The sequence below is a fragment of the Haliaeetus leucocephalus genome, unplaced genomic scaffold, assembly GCF_000737465.1.
Source record: "Haliaeetus leucocephalus isolate CR32 unplaced genomic scaffold, Haliaeetus_leucocephalus-4.0 Scaffold174, whole genome shotgun sequence".
Classification (NCBI taxonomy): Eukaryota; Metazoa; Chordata; class Aves; order Accipitriformes; family Accipitridae; genus Haliaeetus; species Haliaeetus leucocephalus.
The window spans coordinates 1,257,907-1,274,776 of record NW_010972610.1 but is presented as its reverse complement, the minus strand read 5'-3'; the positions used below and the strand labels follow the sequence as shown (position 1 = coordinate 1,274,776).

At 41.1% G+C, this 16,870-nt stretch overlaps 1 protein-coding gene across 1 annotated transcript; it reads left to right on the top strand.

The window, feature by feature from the left end:
* The first annotated feature begins 740 nt into the window (after positions 1 to 740).
* Positions 741 to 16,173, top strand: SLC45A2 (solute carrier family 45, member 2). The gene is made up of 7 exons (XM_010563979.1): positions 741 to 1,176; positions 2,214 to 2,390; positions 5,224 to 5,549; positions 9,928 to 10,071; positions 11,243 to 11,366; positions 12,336 to 12,541; positions 15,949 to 16,173. The coding sequence occupies exons 1-7, from the start codon at positions 741 to 743 to the stop codon at positions 16,171 to 16,173; spliced, it is 1,638 nt and encodes a 545-aa protein (XP_010562281.1).
* Positions 16,174 to 16,870: the final 697 nt, after the last annotated feature.

Here is a 16,870-nt window from a genome sequence, read left to right as displayed (position 1 = left end):
GCTGACCTGAAAGGTACAGTTTTGGTATGTCACTACAGATTTCTTTTAAGGCCATCTCTTGGCAGGGAGGACTGTTTAAAAAAATCCTAAGTGATCCTGATATCTTTTGTTTTTCAGAAACCAAGAAAATTATCTGTTGCATTGAGGGTGGCACACAGCAGGTACAAAAAAAATAGTCACCAGTTGCTGTTTGACAGGCTTCTGTCAAGCTTTTTATCTGCTACTAACACTAGGGCGATAGGTAGGTTCACTTACTAATCTTCAAGAAGTGCATCAAAATCCTCTTCTGGATACATATTACAGATTCTTTTTCCCCTGTTTGTTCAACAGGAAATCGGCACTCTGGTGCTCACATTGCTTGCAGAATGGAAAGATGAGGGCTCTAGATTCTTGGTGTCACCGCTGTGCTACAGCAGCAAGAGGAATAGCTTGGTGTCAGGCTAATCCTGCACCTTGCCCATGTGATGTATATTCCCATTATATGTGTGTTTCACGCTTAAACAGTAATTCTTTAGTTGTGGATAGTTGGGAGCTTTGCAGACACCCAAGAGCTCAGATCTGCTAATGTTAACACATGCTTCCCCGCCCCCTTCCTGGCATAACTTCTGATCACAGAGCCATGAAAAGTATGTGAGTCCCTCCCCCAGCACAGACGGGTCCCACCGGGCATATGATCTGGGCTTCATGTCAGCCAGGGGAGGAAGCACTGACTTGCCAGAGCGCTGTGCGTAGCCAGAGCGATGACCTTAACAAAGGAGAGTTTCCACAGGGCTCTTCTGCCCTGTTCTGAGGTGGCCAAGGTCGACATGGACAGCAGCAGAGAAGAGGAGGCTCTGCTGCAATCAGTGACGAGGACTGGAGCAGTGGTGCCAAAGAAGCGAGCGGTGGGAAGGCTGGTCATGCACAGCATGGTGATGTTCGGCCGGGAGTTCTGCTATGCCGTGGAGGCTGCCTTTGTCACGCCGGTACTGCTCAGTGTAGGGCTGTCCAAGAACCTCTACAGCCTGGTGTGGCTCATCAGCCCTATCCTGGGCTTTGTGCTGCAGCCCGTGGTAGGTTCAGCCAGTGATCACTGCACCTGCGGCTGGGGCAGGAGGCGACCTTACATTCTGGGTCTGGGCATCATAATGCTGTTAGGCATGGCTTTGTACCTCAATGGGGACGTGATGATCTCAGGTGAGTGAGGGGCGTGTGCTGTGCTGAGGGGTTCCTTTTTTCCCTGCTAAAATGGACTGTTAAAATTGGGCCTTGTGTTACTCAGCTGCATTGAAGGAGCTGGGGAACACCGAAATCTTCATATACATTCAATCCTAATGCTGCATGTTGTGTACCCTAGAGGTAGTGTTCTGTAGTTTCTGCATGTGTTTACAGTATGCTGGTGTGGTTGCCTGATCAGTTCATATGAGTAAAGCACTGCTTAAGCCCAGAGAAGTTTTTACGAACTAAAATCTACCTTGTTAAGTTAAATGGTCAATATTGTTTGTGTGATGTAATGCACATCCAAACTGAATATGTTGATCACTCTTTGAGATAGATGAGCATTCAAAATGCATATCTTTAATTATTGCAGCACTGGCTTGACTCAGGACTGTGTTATCCTGGTGAATAATAGAAATCCCTAACTCCGAGGAAACGGTGTTGCACCTGGAATATGCAAAATCAAACAGGAGTGACATTCCTAGATACCTTTATATTTCAGCTTGAGATGTAACTCCTCAAAGTCTTCATGGAAATTTGTTGCTGTCATTATAACTTGGCAGAAGGGGGAGGTCTGTGTTTTTATGGATTGTTTTATTCCCTCTTCCTGGATATCATTGGTGTATTCATTTGCCCCCAAAGGGATGTTACAGTCAACTCTTTATTATCTAAAACAATGGAAGCGTGGGACAAATAGAATAAACCAAAAAAGTACTACAAAATGCAGGTACATAGCATGCCATGGAGCTGCAAAGGAGTAGATTAAGGCTAGTGATGCTGTTGATCGTGGAGCTTGGAGTACCCTGAGCTTGTGCTGACTCAAGGCAGTAAGTCAACTTAGCACAGCTCAGAGCTACACAGACTCAATTATTCTTCTCTGATGTGATTCTGGTATCGCTGTTGTCTCTTGCATAACTAAGCATTGTTTAGATTTGGAGGTATCAGGAAAGATAAAATGTGATTTTGCAGAACATGGCACTGTTGCTGTCAGAATGAGGATATTTTTCTTTTTGTAGCTTTCATCAGTGAGAGAGACAAGCAGCGGACGTGGGCAATAGCCATTACCATGCTGGGAGTAGTGCTTTTTGATTTTGCAGCTGACTTTATTGATGGCCCCATCAAAGCATATTTATTTGATGTCTGCTCTTATCAGGATAAAGAGAAGGGTCTGCATTACCACGCCCTCTTTACAGGTACTCAGATCCCTTCTTTTCCTTTCTACCTCGGGAAGGAGGGGAAGGTAATTGCGTGGATTTTATCCTCACTGTGTTTCTAATCTTGAATGAACTGATCTCGCCCTTCAGTCACGAGTCTTTTGTTGGTGGGTTTTCACTACTCCAGAGAACAGCAACTTGTGATTGCTTCTACAAGAATTCTGCTGCAGAAGGCTGCAGGCATAAACATTTACAGCAACATAGCCATGATTTAAGTAAGAGCAATTAGTTATTTAAAAAAGTGAAGTAGTGTTTATTCAACTTGTTCTGATTTTTTTCAAGTTTTGGTGAAGCAAATACTAAGCTGTGTAAGTTGTTTCCTTGCCATAGCACATAAAAATAACATTTTTGACTCAGCATGTGACATAGAGCAAGAGCTGCACAAACCAGAATAGTTGATTTCCATTCTTCAGTAGTGCTCCAATATGTTCTATATAGAAATAGGAATTGTGTATACAATTCAGCACTTCACAACTTCCACAAAGTCCAAGTGGTTTAGTCCAGGCTCTTGCAAATTAAGAGCTTCATTTGCCTTTACATGTTTGAAATCTTGCTGAATTACAGAAGGAAACCTTCTGCACTACATGAGCCCTGTGTTGAGAAAATGCACAGGGAAGATACATAAGGCTGTGTACCTGTAATGTGAATCGGGAGGATTGAAAGGACTAGACAAAAAGCAGACTCGATGAGAAGTCATGCAGTCTGTGTGTTGATGCAGATTTTTGTGGTTACTGAGCTGTACCAAGAGCAGAGGCATGTAGGTTCAGTGGCAGTTACTCCAGTCAAGGAGGGAGGTGTAGTAGCTGTTGACAACAGGCTGATTTTGGACATACGAAATAGCTGTGTCCAGGAACACAGATTATAAGGGAACCTTAAAGCCACATGGGAATGAAATCAGTATTATCCATTAGAAACTGACAGATAAAATTTTTAACAATCACTTGTTTGAACAGTGAGGGAAGTGAGTCTCTATGTAAATTCTTGCCTTCAGCCGAACTCTGGTTGCAGTTTTTCCTTGGGTGATACTAAAAAAGTCTTGATTTCCAGATTTGGAGCTATGGATTTAGCTGATTCATATGTGTACTAAGGTGTGAAAAGGGATGTAGGACAAATCACATCAAGTAGGACTGGAACAGATTGCGTTATTTTGTCCAGCACCCTGTGCCCTCTATAGCAAGACCATCAGTAACTTAACCTTTCCTGATGGGTAATCACCTAGTCTTGATAGGTAATTACCTTGACAGGGGTTCTGCAGCACTCCCAAGGCAGTCCATTCCAGCACTTCACTGGCCTTGTTAGACAGTTTTCCCTAAAATCTAAGCTTAATATCCATTCCGTGCAATTTGTATTTATCATTCCTTGTTCTATCCCTATTGGACACACACAGCTATCTTCCCATTTCTTGTCTAGCTTCTGTTTTAGATATCTCCCCCCCCCCCCCCCCCATTTAGTTCCTTCTTTTTATAGTAAATATCTCCAAGATTTTGCTCTCCAGTTTGTCTTCAGTTTAAGGTTTGAACATGAAACTCGATAGCTTTGCAGTTATGAAACTTAGGAACACTGAGACAAGTGGAGGGAAGAGTGCACATATCCAACACACACCACTTAGACTGCATTGCAGTCTCATGATTGCTTTTTCTCAAAACAGTATGCAAAGACAACCTCAAACATCAGACGTTCACTCTGTGCAAACATTTAGTGTAGGTTTTTTTCAAAAAGTTAGTAACAGCTTAATTGTTTTTTATAAGAACATGCAACTGTAAAATGCAGTAGGACACAAAGAAGGAGGGCCATAATCAGACCCAAGAGGGAAAAAAGTACAGAAAGCCCAGAATGAAATCGAAGTCCCATGTTTTGTAGGTGAAGCAAATCTAGGTCCTCTTACCTCTGTTACTTCTTGTTAGGCAGAATGGTTCTGCCACACATCGTCTTCAGTTCTCCTAAGCAGAAGAGTAGAAATCTTCCAAGTCTTTCAAATGCTTCTATCCTGCTTAACCCCCATGTCCTGCAGAGCCACCTGGTTAACAAGGTGTCAAGACTCTACAAAGCAGCTTCCCCTACCAGAGCTCTGTACTGTATGTAACAGTGTGCGCTTTCTTGCGCTTCTGAAACTGTGTGCGCTAATAACAAAAAGAAGAAATTGTAAAAAAATTGGACTGACCACTGGTTTTATTAAATTCAAGACAACAAGGTAGCATTCTCATTTTACCTTTTATTCTAACTTTTCTGAGAAAATCAGTAAGCGGAATTACACATTTGTATTTGATCCTTTTTGTTTTCTTTTCTGAGTGGTGAGGTACTTGGATTTTGATAACTACAAAACAATGCTTTTGCTTTTATCTCCTTTTTTTTAAAGTTCACATGGAGACAGTATTTCTATTTAGATTCAGCTATATAAACTACATTTTACAAAGTCTAAACTATAGATAGTATCAATATAATTTAAAAAATATTTGTTCTGTGAAGTTTTAAAAAACCCATAAATTTCAGTAGCATTTTGTTTTGTATTACTCACTGTTTCAAAGAAAAGAAAGCTTCAGAGTCAAGAAAAGAGTTTGAGGCCCATGTTGCTATATGTTGAGTCATTTTTTGGAGAGCTCTTTCCACCAGAGCTGAGGATATTTTTCAAGAGATGTTTTGGTAACTGCTCATGTATGTGATTAGCTCAGTATTCCTATTTCTTGTGATTAATATCTGAATAGTGATTATTCAGTCATTTCTAGAGGGGATCACATGTTGAGGGTATTGTGTACTGTTTGTTTATTTTATCAATGCCAGTAGATCTTTTTCTCCTTTTTTGCCACCCCCATAGGTTTGGGAGGAGCCCTAGGTTACCTGACAGGTGCTATGGATTGGAGTCAGACTGTACTAGGATATTCCTTGGCATCGGAATTCCAGGTGATTTTCTTCTTTGCAGCCTTGGTTTTCCTAATCTGCCTTTCCGTACATCTGCACAGTATTCCTGAAGTCCCACTCAGATACGAACATGAAGAAACACAGTTCTTGTTGGACGTGACTGGATCCTATAAATATAGGTCCATAGAAGAGGAAATAAAAAATTGTTACTTAAAATCAACATGTACTGAAATAAAAGCTGCAGCTAGACCCGGGAAATGCGCTGTTACATCACATACAGAGGTAAGTGCAGAGATGATTTTGTAAAACATATCGTTGCATCCCTGGAGGCCCTTTAATTATTTAATGCTGACTATTTGGAATGGAACCCTTTCACACACACAGAAGAAGAATCATGCACCAGGATACAGAGTCAGGAGAAAGCCTGCTTTCTTTTCTCTTTTTCTATTTCTAAAGTATTTCCAGCAAGAGGAATGAGACTGACTAGTCCTGGTGCTTTGAACAGTTGGCAGGGATGAGGGAGAACCAGGTTCAGGTTTCTGCTCTGTGTCAGTCTCTTGATGTCCTCCTTGTGAACTTTGTCAAGAGGATCTACTTTGTCCTTCAGTCCTGATCGAATTAACATTAAATCATGGACAAGCACTACAAACTGTTAATCTTTTATATACATCTGTAACTCCCACTGAAGTCCACACACTTTCATACATAGTATATATGAAGTGTTTGTTCTCTTGTCTAGTAAACATTTGGGTTTGCTGCTGCTCAACATTTCACTCAGGATTTTGTGACAGCACTGATGTGTTTAAAACTGCTACTTCTACAGCAATGCTACCTCGCTTCTGGAGTTTTTAGTTTTATTTTGAAGTAATATTGTAGCCGTGTCTTTGGCAGAACTTTTAGGTAGGGGAGGATAGCAAGTACTTTCAAATCATCACTTACTTTGTTTCTGCTGCCTCTTTACAAGAGATTGCTTCAATCTAAAGCAACTAGGAAAAAGTTAATCTACCTGAAAAATATCTGGAGAGTACGTTTCTAGAATGGTCTTGAGAACAGATAATAGTTTTTACTGTTTTGTTGATGATTTTTAGTGCTAGGAATTCTCACTGCACTCTATGGTACACTAGGTAAGCAAAGGCTAATGTATATATTTGGCTATAGTATAACAATAAGTGATGAAACAATTACTTGTTGTTTTAATTTCACCTCTGATCTCTTGGCGTTACGTATATCTATCCCTGATACAGATCTTGATAAATCAGGTAAAAAATCCTGAAAATGTGCAGGTGGTTATAAGTTAGAACCCTAAACTCATATTTAAGCTACATATAAAAGGGATTTATTACCTTTTACTATTTATCATTTGTATTATAATAACACTTGTTATTCCTAACCTGAAGAAAAATATTATTACAACAGATACAGCACAAAGGTAGAATAGAAGATGAACACTGCCTGATGAGAACGCCAGACAAACACAGAGAGGGGCAGACAGCAAAGCAACAGTTTGTTGGGAGAATATGGCTAGCACACTGCAATTCTGTCCCCGTTTCCCCACTGTAGGCCAACTTGAGCAGCCAGCATCCTTCACCAGCACTGTTTGGACATCCTCCAAATTGTCAGAGATGCTGAGTATCATTGACTGCTTGGCCCATGTGGGCTCTAAAGAAAGGAAGGTAAATGAAGGAGAGCAGATGCAGCGAAAGCAAGGGGAGCAGGCTATGGATTGGGGTAGCCTCTACCTTGGCAAGAACTAATGCCACTGAACGAGTAACATCTGATGCCGGAGCTGAAGCTCTGGCGTCCACTGTGGGCAAGCTTGTGCCATTGCCCTCCTCTGTATATTTTTAGCTGGACAGCCTGTCAGAGGCTCACAGTGCTTTGATCTGTCTGTCGTGGTTTAACCCCAGCCAGCGACTAAGCACCACGCAGCCGCTCACTCACTCCCCCCCCACCCAGTGGGATGGGGGAGAAAATCAGGAAAAGAAGTAAAACTCCTGGGTTGAGATAAGAACGATTTAATAGAACAGAAAAGAAGAAACTAATAATGATAATGATAACACTAATAAAATGACAACAGTAGTAATAAAAGGATTGAAATGTACAAATGATGCGCAGGGCAATTGCTCACCACCCGCTGACCGACACCCAGCCAGTCCCCGAGTGGCAATTCCCTGCCCCCACTTCCCAGTTCCTAAATTAGATGGGACGTCACATGGTATGGAATACACTGTTGGCCAGTTTGGGTCAGGTGCCCTGGCTGGGCATGAGAAGCTGAAAAATCCTTGACTGTAGTCTAAACACTACTGAGCAACAACTGAAAACATCAGTGTTATCAACATTCTTCGCATACTGAACTCAAAACATAGCACTGTACCAGCTACTAGGAAGACAGTTAACTCTATCCCAGCTGAAACCAGGACACTGTCCCATGTTTCTTTGATGTGCCTGGGCATGTATAAATTCTGGACACTTACTGCCTTAATGGTCTGTCTCTTGTGGCACATGTTTCTGAGTTCATTCATTACTGTAATTGCTTCCTTGAAGAAGTGGTTTGGCTTCCTGTTTTTCTGTGTCTATTTTTGTGCTGCAAGCATCGTGGTCCTATATCTTCTAAATTAAGGACTGTGCTCTTACATGCTAATAGCTACTGTGATTATTGATGAGATTTGAACTATTACAGTATGAACAGACATCCAAAGTAATTCGTCTTTTGTTCTTTAGTTTAGTGCCAAATTACTCAGGATATACTGCCATAAAACCCAAGTGATATTGATTCCTCTGTATCCTTATGAATCATCTCAGGCCTTGAATTGTAGTGATTTTATAGAGAAAATGATTGGGTATTGGGAGCTTTTGAAGGGTGAGGAACTTAAGTGGAGCCAAACTTCAGCACATCATTTAAATTAGCACGGGGTTTGTGTGTTAGTGTGTATTGAATGTGTGCATTAAACTTTTCAGTTTCCATTTCCACTCTCTAAAATATCTAAATAGAAAGCAAGCATTTCTATCTAGCTGTCTGATTATTGTTTGTAATTACAGCAGTGTCCTTTGTAGTTCCCTGACCTTATGTTAACACTTTGATTGGAAAGGCTGTTTTAAAGAACTCTGTGGAAGAGTTGAGCAAATTAAATAGGCCAAGTCAAATGGTAGTAATTATTCTTGAAATAACACTAATGAGACAATGTGGAATTTTTTGTTGTTGTTTTTTTATAATTGTAGAAGAATAGAAAGCTTACCCTGTTTAAAAGAGACAGTGATGCCAAAAGAAATTCCAAGGGATTTGGACAATATGCAGTTCAAGGTGAAAGTTGGCAACTTGAATTTTGGCATTCCTACGAGGATTAAAAACTTCCCACTGTAGCAAAGTTTTTTCCAACTTTATATGTGGTGATTATTCATAGAGTAGCTTGCAGCATAACGTAGTTGAAAGGAAAGCAGAATTGTGGAAAGTAAGTAGAACATTGAAGGAAGGAAAAAATGTCATTATCTTACAGCAAATTGAAGACGAAACTCAGCTTTCCAGTAATGAACATAACTTTTACAGTTCTTCCACATTTCATGACCATACAGCTTCCCTTACCATCTCCCCCAATGCTGTTGCCTCCATACATCACTAGAGAAAATTGGAAGTGTTCCATCATGCACAGATAAAATAATACCTTTTTTCTTTAAAAGCAAAGAACCGTGCAGGAGCTTTAAAGCAGTAAGAATTGTGTGTCACAAATGCCTGACATCAAGCACACTTACAGTGCTAAAAAAAATTAAGGTGATACAAGTGATCTGATGAATGTGACTGGAAAAGAAACAGAGTTTTGGGGCACAGGGCTCAGACAAGTAGGAGGGAGGTAAGGTGGGGCATTGAAGATGGCGAGAAATTTTGTTTTTTTCCCATCAGTGAGATTTGTTAATGAGCACCAAAAAAGTTTTGATTCTGAAATCGTAGCACCCAGAGAAGGTTTTGATTTTGAAATGCGTTATTTCTCCCATGGGATGAGGTATTCAGGTGCTAGGATTTTGAGTGCTGCATCTCCTGTGGTGTATCACAGTCTTTTCCTGCTTCATGGAGGGGAGGACAGTACATAGTGGAAATCTCATGGTAATGATATGCCAGAAGAGGTTCAGTTTTCTAGGGAATTTAGCACAAAGAAGGGAATGGGAATGAGGTCTCAGAAGTGCCGTATTCCACAACTGATACATTTTAATTCTCAGGAAGTATTTTGAGTTTCATTTTGTTCTGTGGCAGCTTTAAATTTTCAGTGGAAAGCAGATTGTCTCCATAAAGAAATTATTCTGGTTTTGGGTTTTTTCTTTTTTTTGAAACTCCACTGAATCTGTTTTGGCAGAAAATTTTCACTTGGATCTACAAGTAAATAATAATCCTACTGATTATAACAGCAAGAAATGTTACATCCTTGCTGATGTAGCCCAGCTCTCCCAGAGTCTCTGTGAATCTTTTGGATGACTTTATTAGGCAATGGCTCTACAAATGACATATGTAGTGAAGGACATTCAGTACCCAAGCAACCTTTCCTAGCAAAAACAAAGTAAAAACTTTGGAGGTTTAGCAATGAAAAGATGCTGAGGTCTTCTTCCTTTGCTGTCAGCTATTTTATTAGCCCAGGGCAATAATACAGTATTATTGTTAAATACTTGCTTTTAGGATGAAAAGCGGATGACCCTTAAATCACTCTTGAAGACACTTTTAAGCATGCCGTCCCACTATCGCTATCTGTGTGTGAGCCACCTCTTTGGATGGATGGCTTTCCTGTCCAACATGCTCTTCTTCACGGATTTCATGGGACAGGTAAAAGCGTAAAATCCTCTCGCTTCTCCTTCCTCTTAGCATCTCCTCCTCCACCAAAAAGAAATGAGGCAGTGTTATAATCCTGAAGAAATGACAGTTGTAGCAGAGCCAGTTGTATCTGGATGGCTGAACAACAGTTTTGTAAAAAGCTAATTGATCTCAGGCCCTTGTTCTGAGCCAGAGCCGGTTGGATCTTAGGGGAAGACCTTTTAGTATTTGTAAGACTATTTGTGTCTATTTAACTGTTTCAAATGAAGCTCTCAGAGCTGTTCCAAACACATCCATTCCCTGCTTTGGCTTCAGAGCTGCTCCGAGGTGGGCCGGTTTCCTAACTGAAGTAGTGCTGGTGTTGCTTGGATGCAGTTGGCCTTACCCTAGTGCGTGGGCACTGTTGGCACAAGGCCGTTCACCTGCACTGCAGCTCTTTGCACACAGTGAGCCACTTGGTAGCCTAAGGCTTTTGTCTCCTCGAATTTGACTGTCCCTGCCATACCTCTTTAAACATTTCCCAGAGTCCCTTCTGCCAACAGTTCTTTGTCTTCGTGATGCCCAGGGTACAAATGTGCTCCTAGCACAAATCCTCTCATTGCCATTTCCTTTTTACTGTGGTTTCCACCCAGTATTCCCATTTCCTTGCCTTTTTTTTGTCTCTGTAGGTGAGAGGGAGGGTTTTTTTCCTGCAGTGTATATGAACAACTGAAAGAAAAAGTTTTGCTTGCCTAAATAAGGAACGGAGTAAGACAGTTAATGGATAGAAGAATGAGTGAGTGCGTTGGGGTAAGCCTGAAAGAGAAAACAAAAAAATCAATTGTAAATAAATTAGGGAAAGAAAGGCTAAGGCAAGAATGCAGAAGTGGAAAGAGAAGGAGAGTGGGAAATAAGACACCCGAAGGAAAAAGAGCAAACTAGTCAGTGTAGGGTGGACAGTCCAGGAAAAGGCAGAGGGTAATAAATGAGGAGGAGCCTGGGATGTGAGAACCTGGGAGAAATGAGTCTCAAACCTGGAGAACAGTGAAGGGATGATTAGGGCACTGTTTAACAGATTTCTTGGGTGCTAATTATTTCCCCTACCAGAGATGAGGTCCTGTCTTGGGTACTCTGTTCCCATAAGAGGAAGGTGTTACATGCAGGCATGTAACTTGCCGTCTGTGATCTTCGTGGTCTCTTTCAGGTTGTGTATGAGGGTAGTCCTTATGCACCTCATAACTCCACACTTTACCTTACCTACAAAACAGGAGTAGAGGTGGGATGCTGGGGGCTGTGCATCAATGCTATTTCTTCATCAGTCTATTCATGTAAGTACCCAGGAATGTACTCCAACACTGTGTTTTGATACAGTGTTTAAACTGTTTGCTGTTTGCCATTGTTTAAAAAAATAAAGTGATGCCAATTTAACTCAGTTTTTTGCACATTAAAACTTTAAGAAATGTTACATTCTCAGCATTAGAAACTCTTACCTTAACTTAAACAGTTCCTGACCACATGATGAGGGATCACTTGGGAAGTAAGGCATTGTTCTGCATGTGAACTGACCCTGAACACTGGAAATAATCCTGAAGTTAAATGCCAGACTAAAATGGATGCCATGGGCATCATTCTGAGATGCTCTTTCACCTAGCAGTGCTGTAGTTGTAGGTTCTCAAAGGTCCCTCTGATGGCCTCTCCCATCTGCATTCTTCATAAAATAACTTTTTCACAGTGCAGTAGAAGCTCTTGCCAGAAGCATGAATGTTGCTTTCCAAAATTGTGTGTAAATATGCTAGCACAGTTCCCCAGATAGATTTCACCATAGGTTTCACCAAGGATTAAAAAAATTACTTGTGATCTCAAAACTCAAATGAGTAGCTTTTGGGGGGCTGAACTGAGCATCTAAAAGAGGCTTGAGGGAAATCTTTTCCCCTTTGGAGCTTAACTAGAGGCATCTCTGTAGTGCTTTTCTCAGTTCAGACAGAGGTTGATGCCAAATGTTCGCATTATAATCAAACAGCGGAAATGTCTGAGGTTGTCAATTAGGGCAGTTCTAACCAGAATGGTTGTTAACTACTTCTTCTCTGGAGTTGGCTGTGCCAGAATAAAACTATCTCCAGAGAGAGCAAGTATCCTTTGGCAAGTTTATACCTACAATAATTTGAGGCAACTTCCAAGATCAGTAAGATTATCTCCTTTATTGCATTTTACAAAATAAACCCCCTTAAAGGAGTTCCCTGATGAAAGCTGATGTGTTTTGTTTTAGTTTTATCAGCATTTTCACTTTCTTTTCACAGACCTGCAGAAAATCCTTCTGCCATACATGGGATTAAAGGGACTTTATTTCATTGGATACCTGCTTTTCGGACTGGGTACTGGATTAATTGGTTTGTTTCCCAATGTCTATTCCACTCTGGCTCTATGTTCCCTCTTTGGCGTCATGTCCAGCACATTGTACACAGTGCCATTCCACCTCATTGCAGAGTATCACAGGGAAGAAGAGGTGAGTTCAATGTCTAAGGAAGTGTAAGTTTGTATCTGTCTGGGTCTGTTTAGTCTATTTTGGGAGAAAACTGGATAGAACTGATGAGCAACTTTTAATTTTAATTTCAAACTATTTATGGTGACACATTATGAATGGAAAGTTTCTGACAGAGAGAGTTAAGGTCCCAGCTCCAAACCCTCCCAACAGTCCTGCAGTGAGACAAATAATTACTTAGCATCACAACTGAAACAAAGCCAATCACAGTATGTGTTCGGGCAGTAAGTTTATAACAGGGCTCCACTTAGGTTGCCTTCAAGTGCTACATTCCTTATATCCTTCCTTCCAGCTATATTAACTGAGGACTTCACTTCTGAATTCCTAAGGTTAATAAACACACTGCAAAAGCTGGCAGAATTTTTAGTTAACTGCAAAGTGTTACAAAAGCTGTTAGCTCATAAAGATATGAAATTCAAGTACAAAGTTTTACGTAGTTCAGGATTAAATTATATACCACGTTCTCATTATCTTTCTAAATGTCTGGGTTTGGTTTTTGGTCCTCCACAGCATGAAATCTTGTTTCCAAGGAAAATCTGGAAAAGCTTGCATTCCTTATATCATGTTACTGGGCACAGCAGGATCTTCATGTCTTGTAAAGTGTTGAGCTCTTTAATGGAAAAGTTCTCTCAAGTCTCTTAAATTAGTGAGAGAGCTGGAAACAAGGATTAAGGAGAGCTGGGAGGACTTAGGAAAAGTTCTCATTATATCTGGAGACATTTGAATAAGTTAATAAAGGAAATATTGAACCACTGAGAAACAACACAGAAACATAGTTGAGATCAGCCCAGGGCTAGATCAAAAGTCCTTGAGAACATGTCCTACTGTTCTGTACAACTTCTAAGCATCACTATCTAAATGATGAGTACAAGGAAACTCTTAATTATTCTATTGAATCCTGGGATGATGTCTCAATGTGGTTAAATACTTCATAGATCTGATTCCTAATTTTTCAGTTAATTTCTCTGTTCCCTCCAACAGAGAACAATCATGATGAAGAGTTTTTGAAAGATATAACAACGGACAGGGAATGAACCCAGTTTAGGGTGAGATCACAATCCTAACATTGGACTGGCCAACTCAGAGAGAGGGAATAAAGGCAAAATTGTAGTCTAGCTCTGATTCAGAGCTGTTCCGAGACAAGTGAAATAACATATGCTGAAATGTGCATGGACTTTATATTTAATAGGCTAATATATTCAAATGTTACTTTTAAGACAACCAATTGTTTCTTGTTTGGTGTATGGTACTTGCTATGCCAGATGTTAAATGATATATAATTCTATGTTACGTCTGGTATTAACAGAATTAGGTTTGGCTCAAGTCTTCTATAATATACAAGATTGAAAAAAATAAAGAGGAAACATCAAGTGCAAGATTGCATTCAGTTACACATTGTAAGGGATGAGCCCCAAGTGATTGTACTCTCAGCCCAGACAACACCGCAAGAGACCCAAGATGGAAGTCATGGGGAGAGGCCTGGTGTCACTCCTCTTGACTGACTGGTGTCTCAACCACTCCTGGAACTGAGGCAAGAGAAGGTTCCAGAAATCCAGGAACTGGGACCAATAAATAGGGGCACGTCTGAGTCTCTGGAGCTCTCTATGCTGAATATGCCCATTGGCAGGTCCAGTGCTGGATCCAGGACTGGTGATCTTTCTCTCTCTCTGTCTCCGTCTCTCCCCTGTCTTCCAAGTAATTTTAAAGCTGCTGAGTAACGATCAAAATTGTTAAGTAACACAAGGCCAGCCTTGATATTGCCCATAAAGCCGCATAGCTCAGGTATGGTTGTCAAAGTGCCAACATTCGCAGAACACGTGTTTCTATAGAAATTTTCCATTAAAGTTGACACTTACGTACGGACCTTGAGTGTTATTTCACCTTAGTCCACACCGAAGGGGATTTACGAATCTGAGTCACCTGCTCCTCCCCACAGGTGGGGCGTGAGACGCACACTTGTATAATTGTTGTCAGAACTACTGGCACGTAGGAACACTGGCCACAGCCCAGCAAAATAGATATAATTAAAAAAAAAATAATTGTGTCTAAAATGGGAAATACTTCAGGTGAAAGGACTGTATCATTCCAGAACAGAGAGCAGATATTTTCCCTCACTGTGCATTCTACCAAAATCACATGCTGGGTTTTAAAATGCTGCCATTTCAACTCCTGTTCTGTGCTGCTATTGCCTAGGATCCAAAATCAATTTTGTCTATTGGATTAGGAAAAGACAGTTTGTCTCCAGTACTTTTGAGCTTTGTGTGGTAACAGCTCAAATGCAATGTACCAGGTCTTGCGAAAAGCAAAAAGCATCTTAATGGGCAAGGGTGTTTGGATACCAGAAGACAGCAGCACAGCTAGCCTACAGCATGGAAACCTCTTGTTTGTTGCAATACAACCTTCTCCATTAAACAGCCTATGCAAGAAGTACAGTAAATATGTAAACTATCACATAATTTCCCAACAGAACAGCATAGTTCCTCCACGGAGGGAATCACAGAACAGCTGAAGTTAGAAGGGACCTCACAGACTGTGTAGTCCAATCCCCCTGCTCAAGCAGGGCCACCTGGAGCAGGTTGACCAGGGTCATGTACAATCTGGTTTGAATATTTCCAAGGATGGAGACTCTGCAACCCCTCTGGTCAACCTGTTCTTGTGATCAACTACCCTCAGAGGGTGCTTATGTATGAGATGCTTGTATATAATAAATGAAGCCTTTGCTCTGCTATGTATATCATAGCAGATATACAGATAACCAGCAGTTAATAATAGTCTTACGTAGTGTAGAAGAGTCCTAGTCTGGACATTTGTTTTCAGATTATTTTTTTTTCACCAGCAATAAAAGCACTACATTTAGATTTTAGTACTGAACTCCTTTATGTGCTTTGAGCCATAACTTCAGAGCACAGTGCTCCATTACAATGAATTATGCTCTGTATGTGCGTGGGACATAGTATGACTCACCTTAACATCTCTTTGAGGCTCTCCCTCAACTGTGAGAGTTGGAGCTAAATTATCCATGACAGGTCGTCCTGTACTGGGAGATGTCAGTTTGCCAGAGCTCAAATAGACCTGAACTGGTTTTTCTGATCAAGTTTAAATTCTTTCCTTGAAAGAATGGATAGAGGAAAAATTGCAGATGGGGGAAATGGGACAATGATGTGGGGGGAACTTGGAAAACTCATTATCACTTGTAACATCCCTGTTTGAGTTCCGTAACCTCTGTGGGACTAGCAGAAAAAATGGAAGGGAAACTGAGAGCTATTGGCCTGTCTTGCTGCACGTGGGGGTCGTGACAGTGCATTGGCTGGGACCTGCAAATTGTCGGCGCTGTCTCATTTCACTGGGTTTTGTTTTGTGCTTATTTGCAGAGCCTGAAGCTGCAGGATGAGGAACAAGCTGGAGAGCATGGGCGAGGGAAGGGCATTGACTGTGCCGCTCTCACCTGCATGGTCCAGCTGGCCCAGATCATTCTAGGTGTGGGCCTGGGGCTCTTGGTTAGTGTTGCCGGCAGTGCGGTCACTGTGATTTCAGCATCTATGGTGGCACTGATCGGCTGCTGCTTTGTTGCTTTTTGTGTTCGATATGTGGAGTAGGACTGCGTGAAGCAATTGGAAGGATCTCACCAGGGGAGCGTTTTCGTTCTGGGTCAGCAGCAGTGGTGCTGTTGCTGTGCTGGTGCTGCTGGCACATCCTCCCCTCTTGCCTCCTCCAAGCAGTTGCAATTCCAGACCTTTATGAAATGGAGACTTGACAAAACTGGTTGCCTAATGCCTCAGATTGAAAGCTTCTGTATTTTGACTGCTTTATTACTTCATTCCTGCTGACCTCAGTGTATTAACACACTATTACACATGACGGTGTGTACGCCCACGGTATCTCAACACCCTACATGAAGAGTCATTACAAAACTCCTCATAACCAATTTATGGAAGTTAATAGATGAAGTACGTGATAAACTGAAGATGTAATAAAAATGGTCAGTTAGGAAGGAAGTTGTTATTTATCTTGTTTTTCAAGTATCTTAACTTTGGGGATATTTCTTCTGGTAGTCAAAAGCTGCAGGAAGATGAAACAAGTGTCAGAGGCCATGCAGGGTGCAGTTGTGTTACGACTAGCAGTAATGTTAAATGGGATCAGTTAATTCCCACCTACTGTCAAAAGCAGATTTGGGTGTGAAAGATAAATGGAAAATAAAAAAGATTGAAGCCTATTGTTTAAAAGCATAACTGTAAAGTAATTATTTTATACTGGATCCTGCTGGTTCTGTATAAATGAAATGAATGAGCTTGT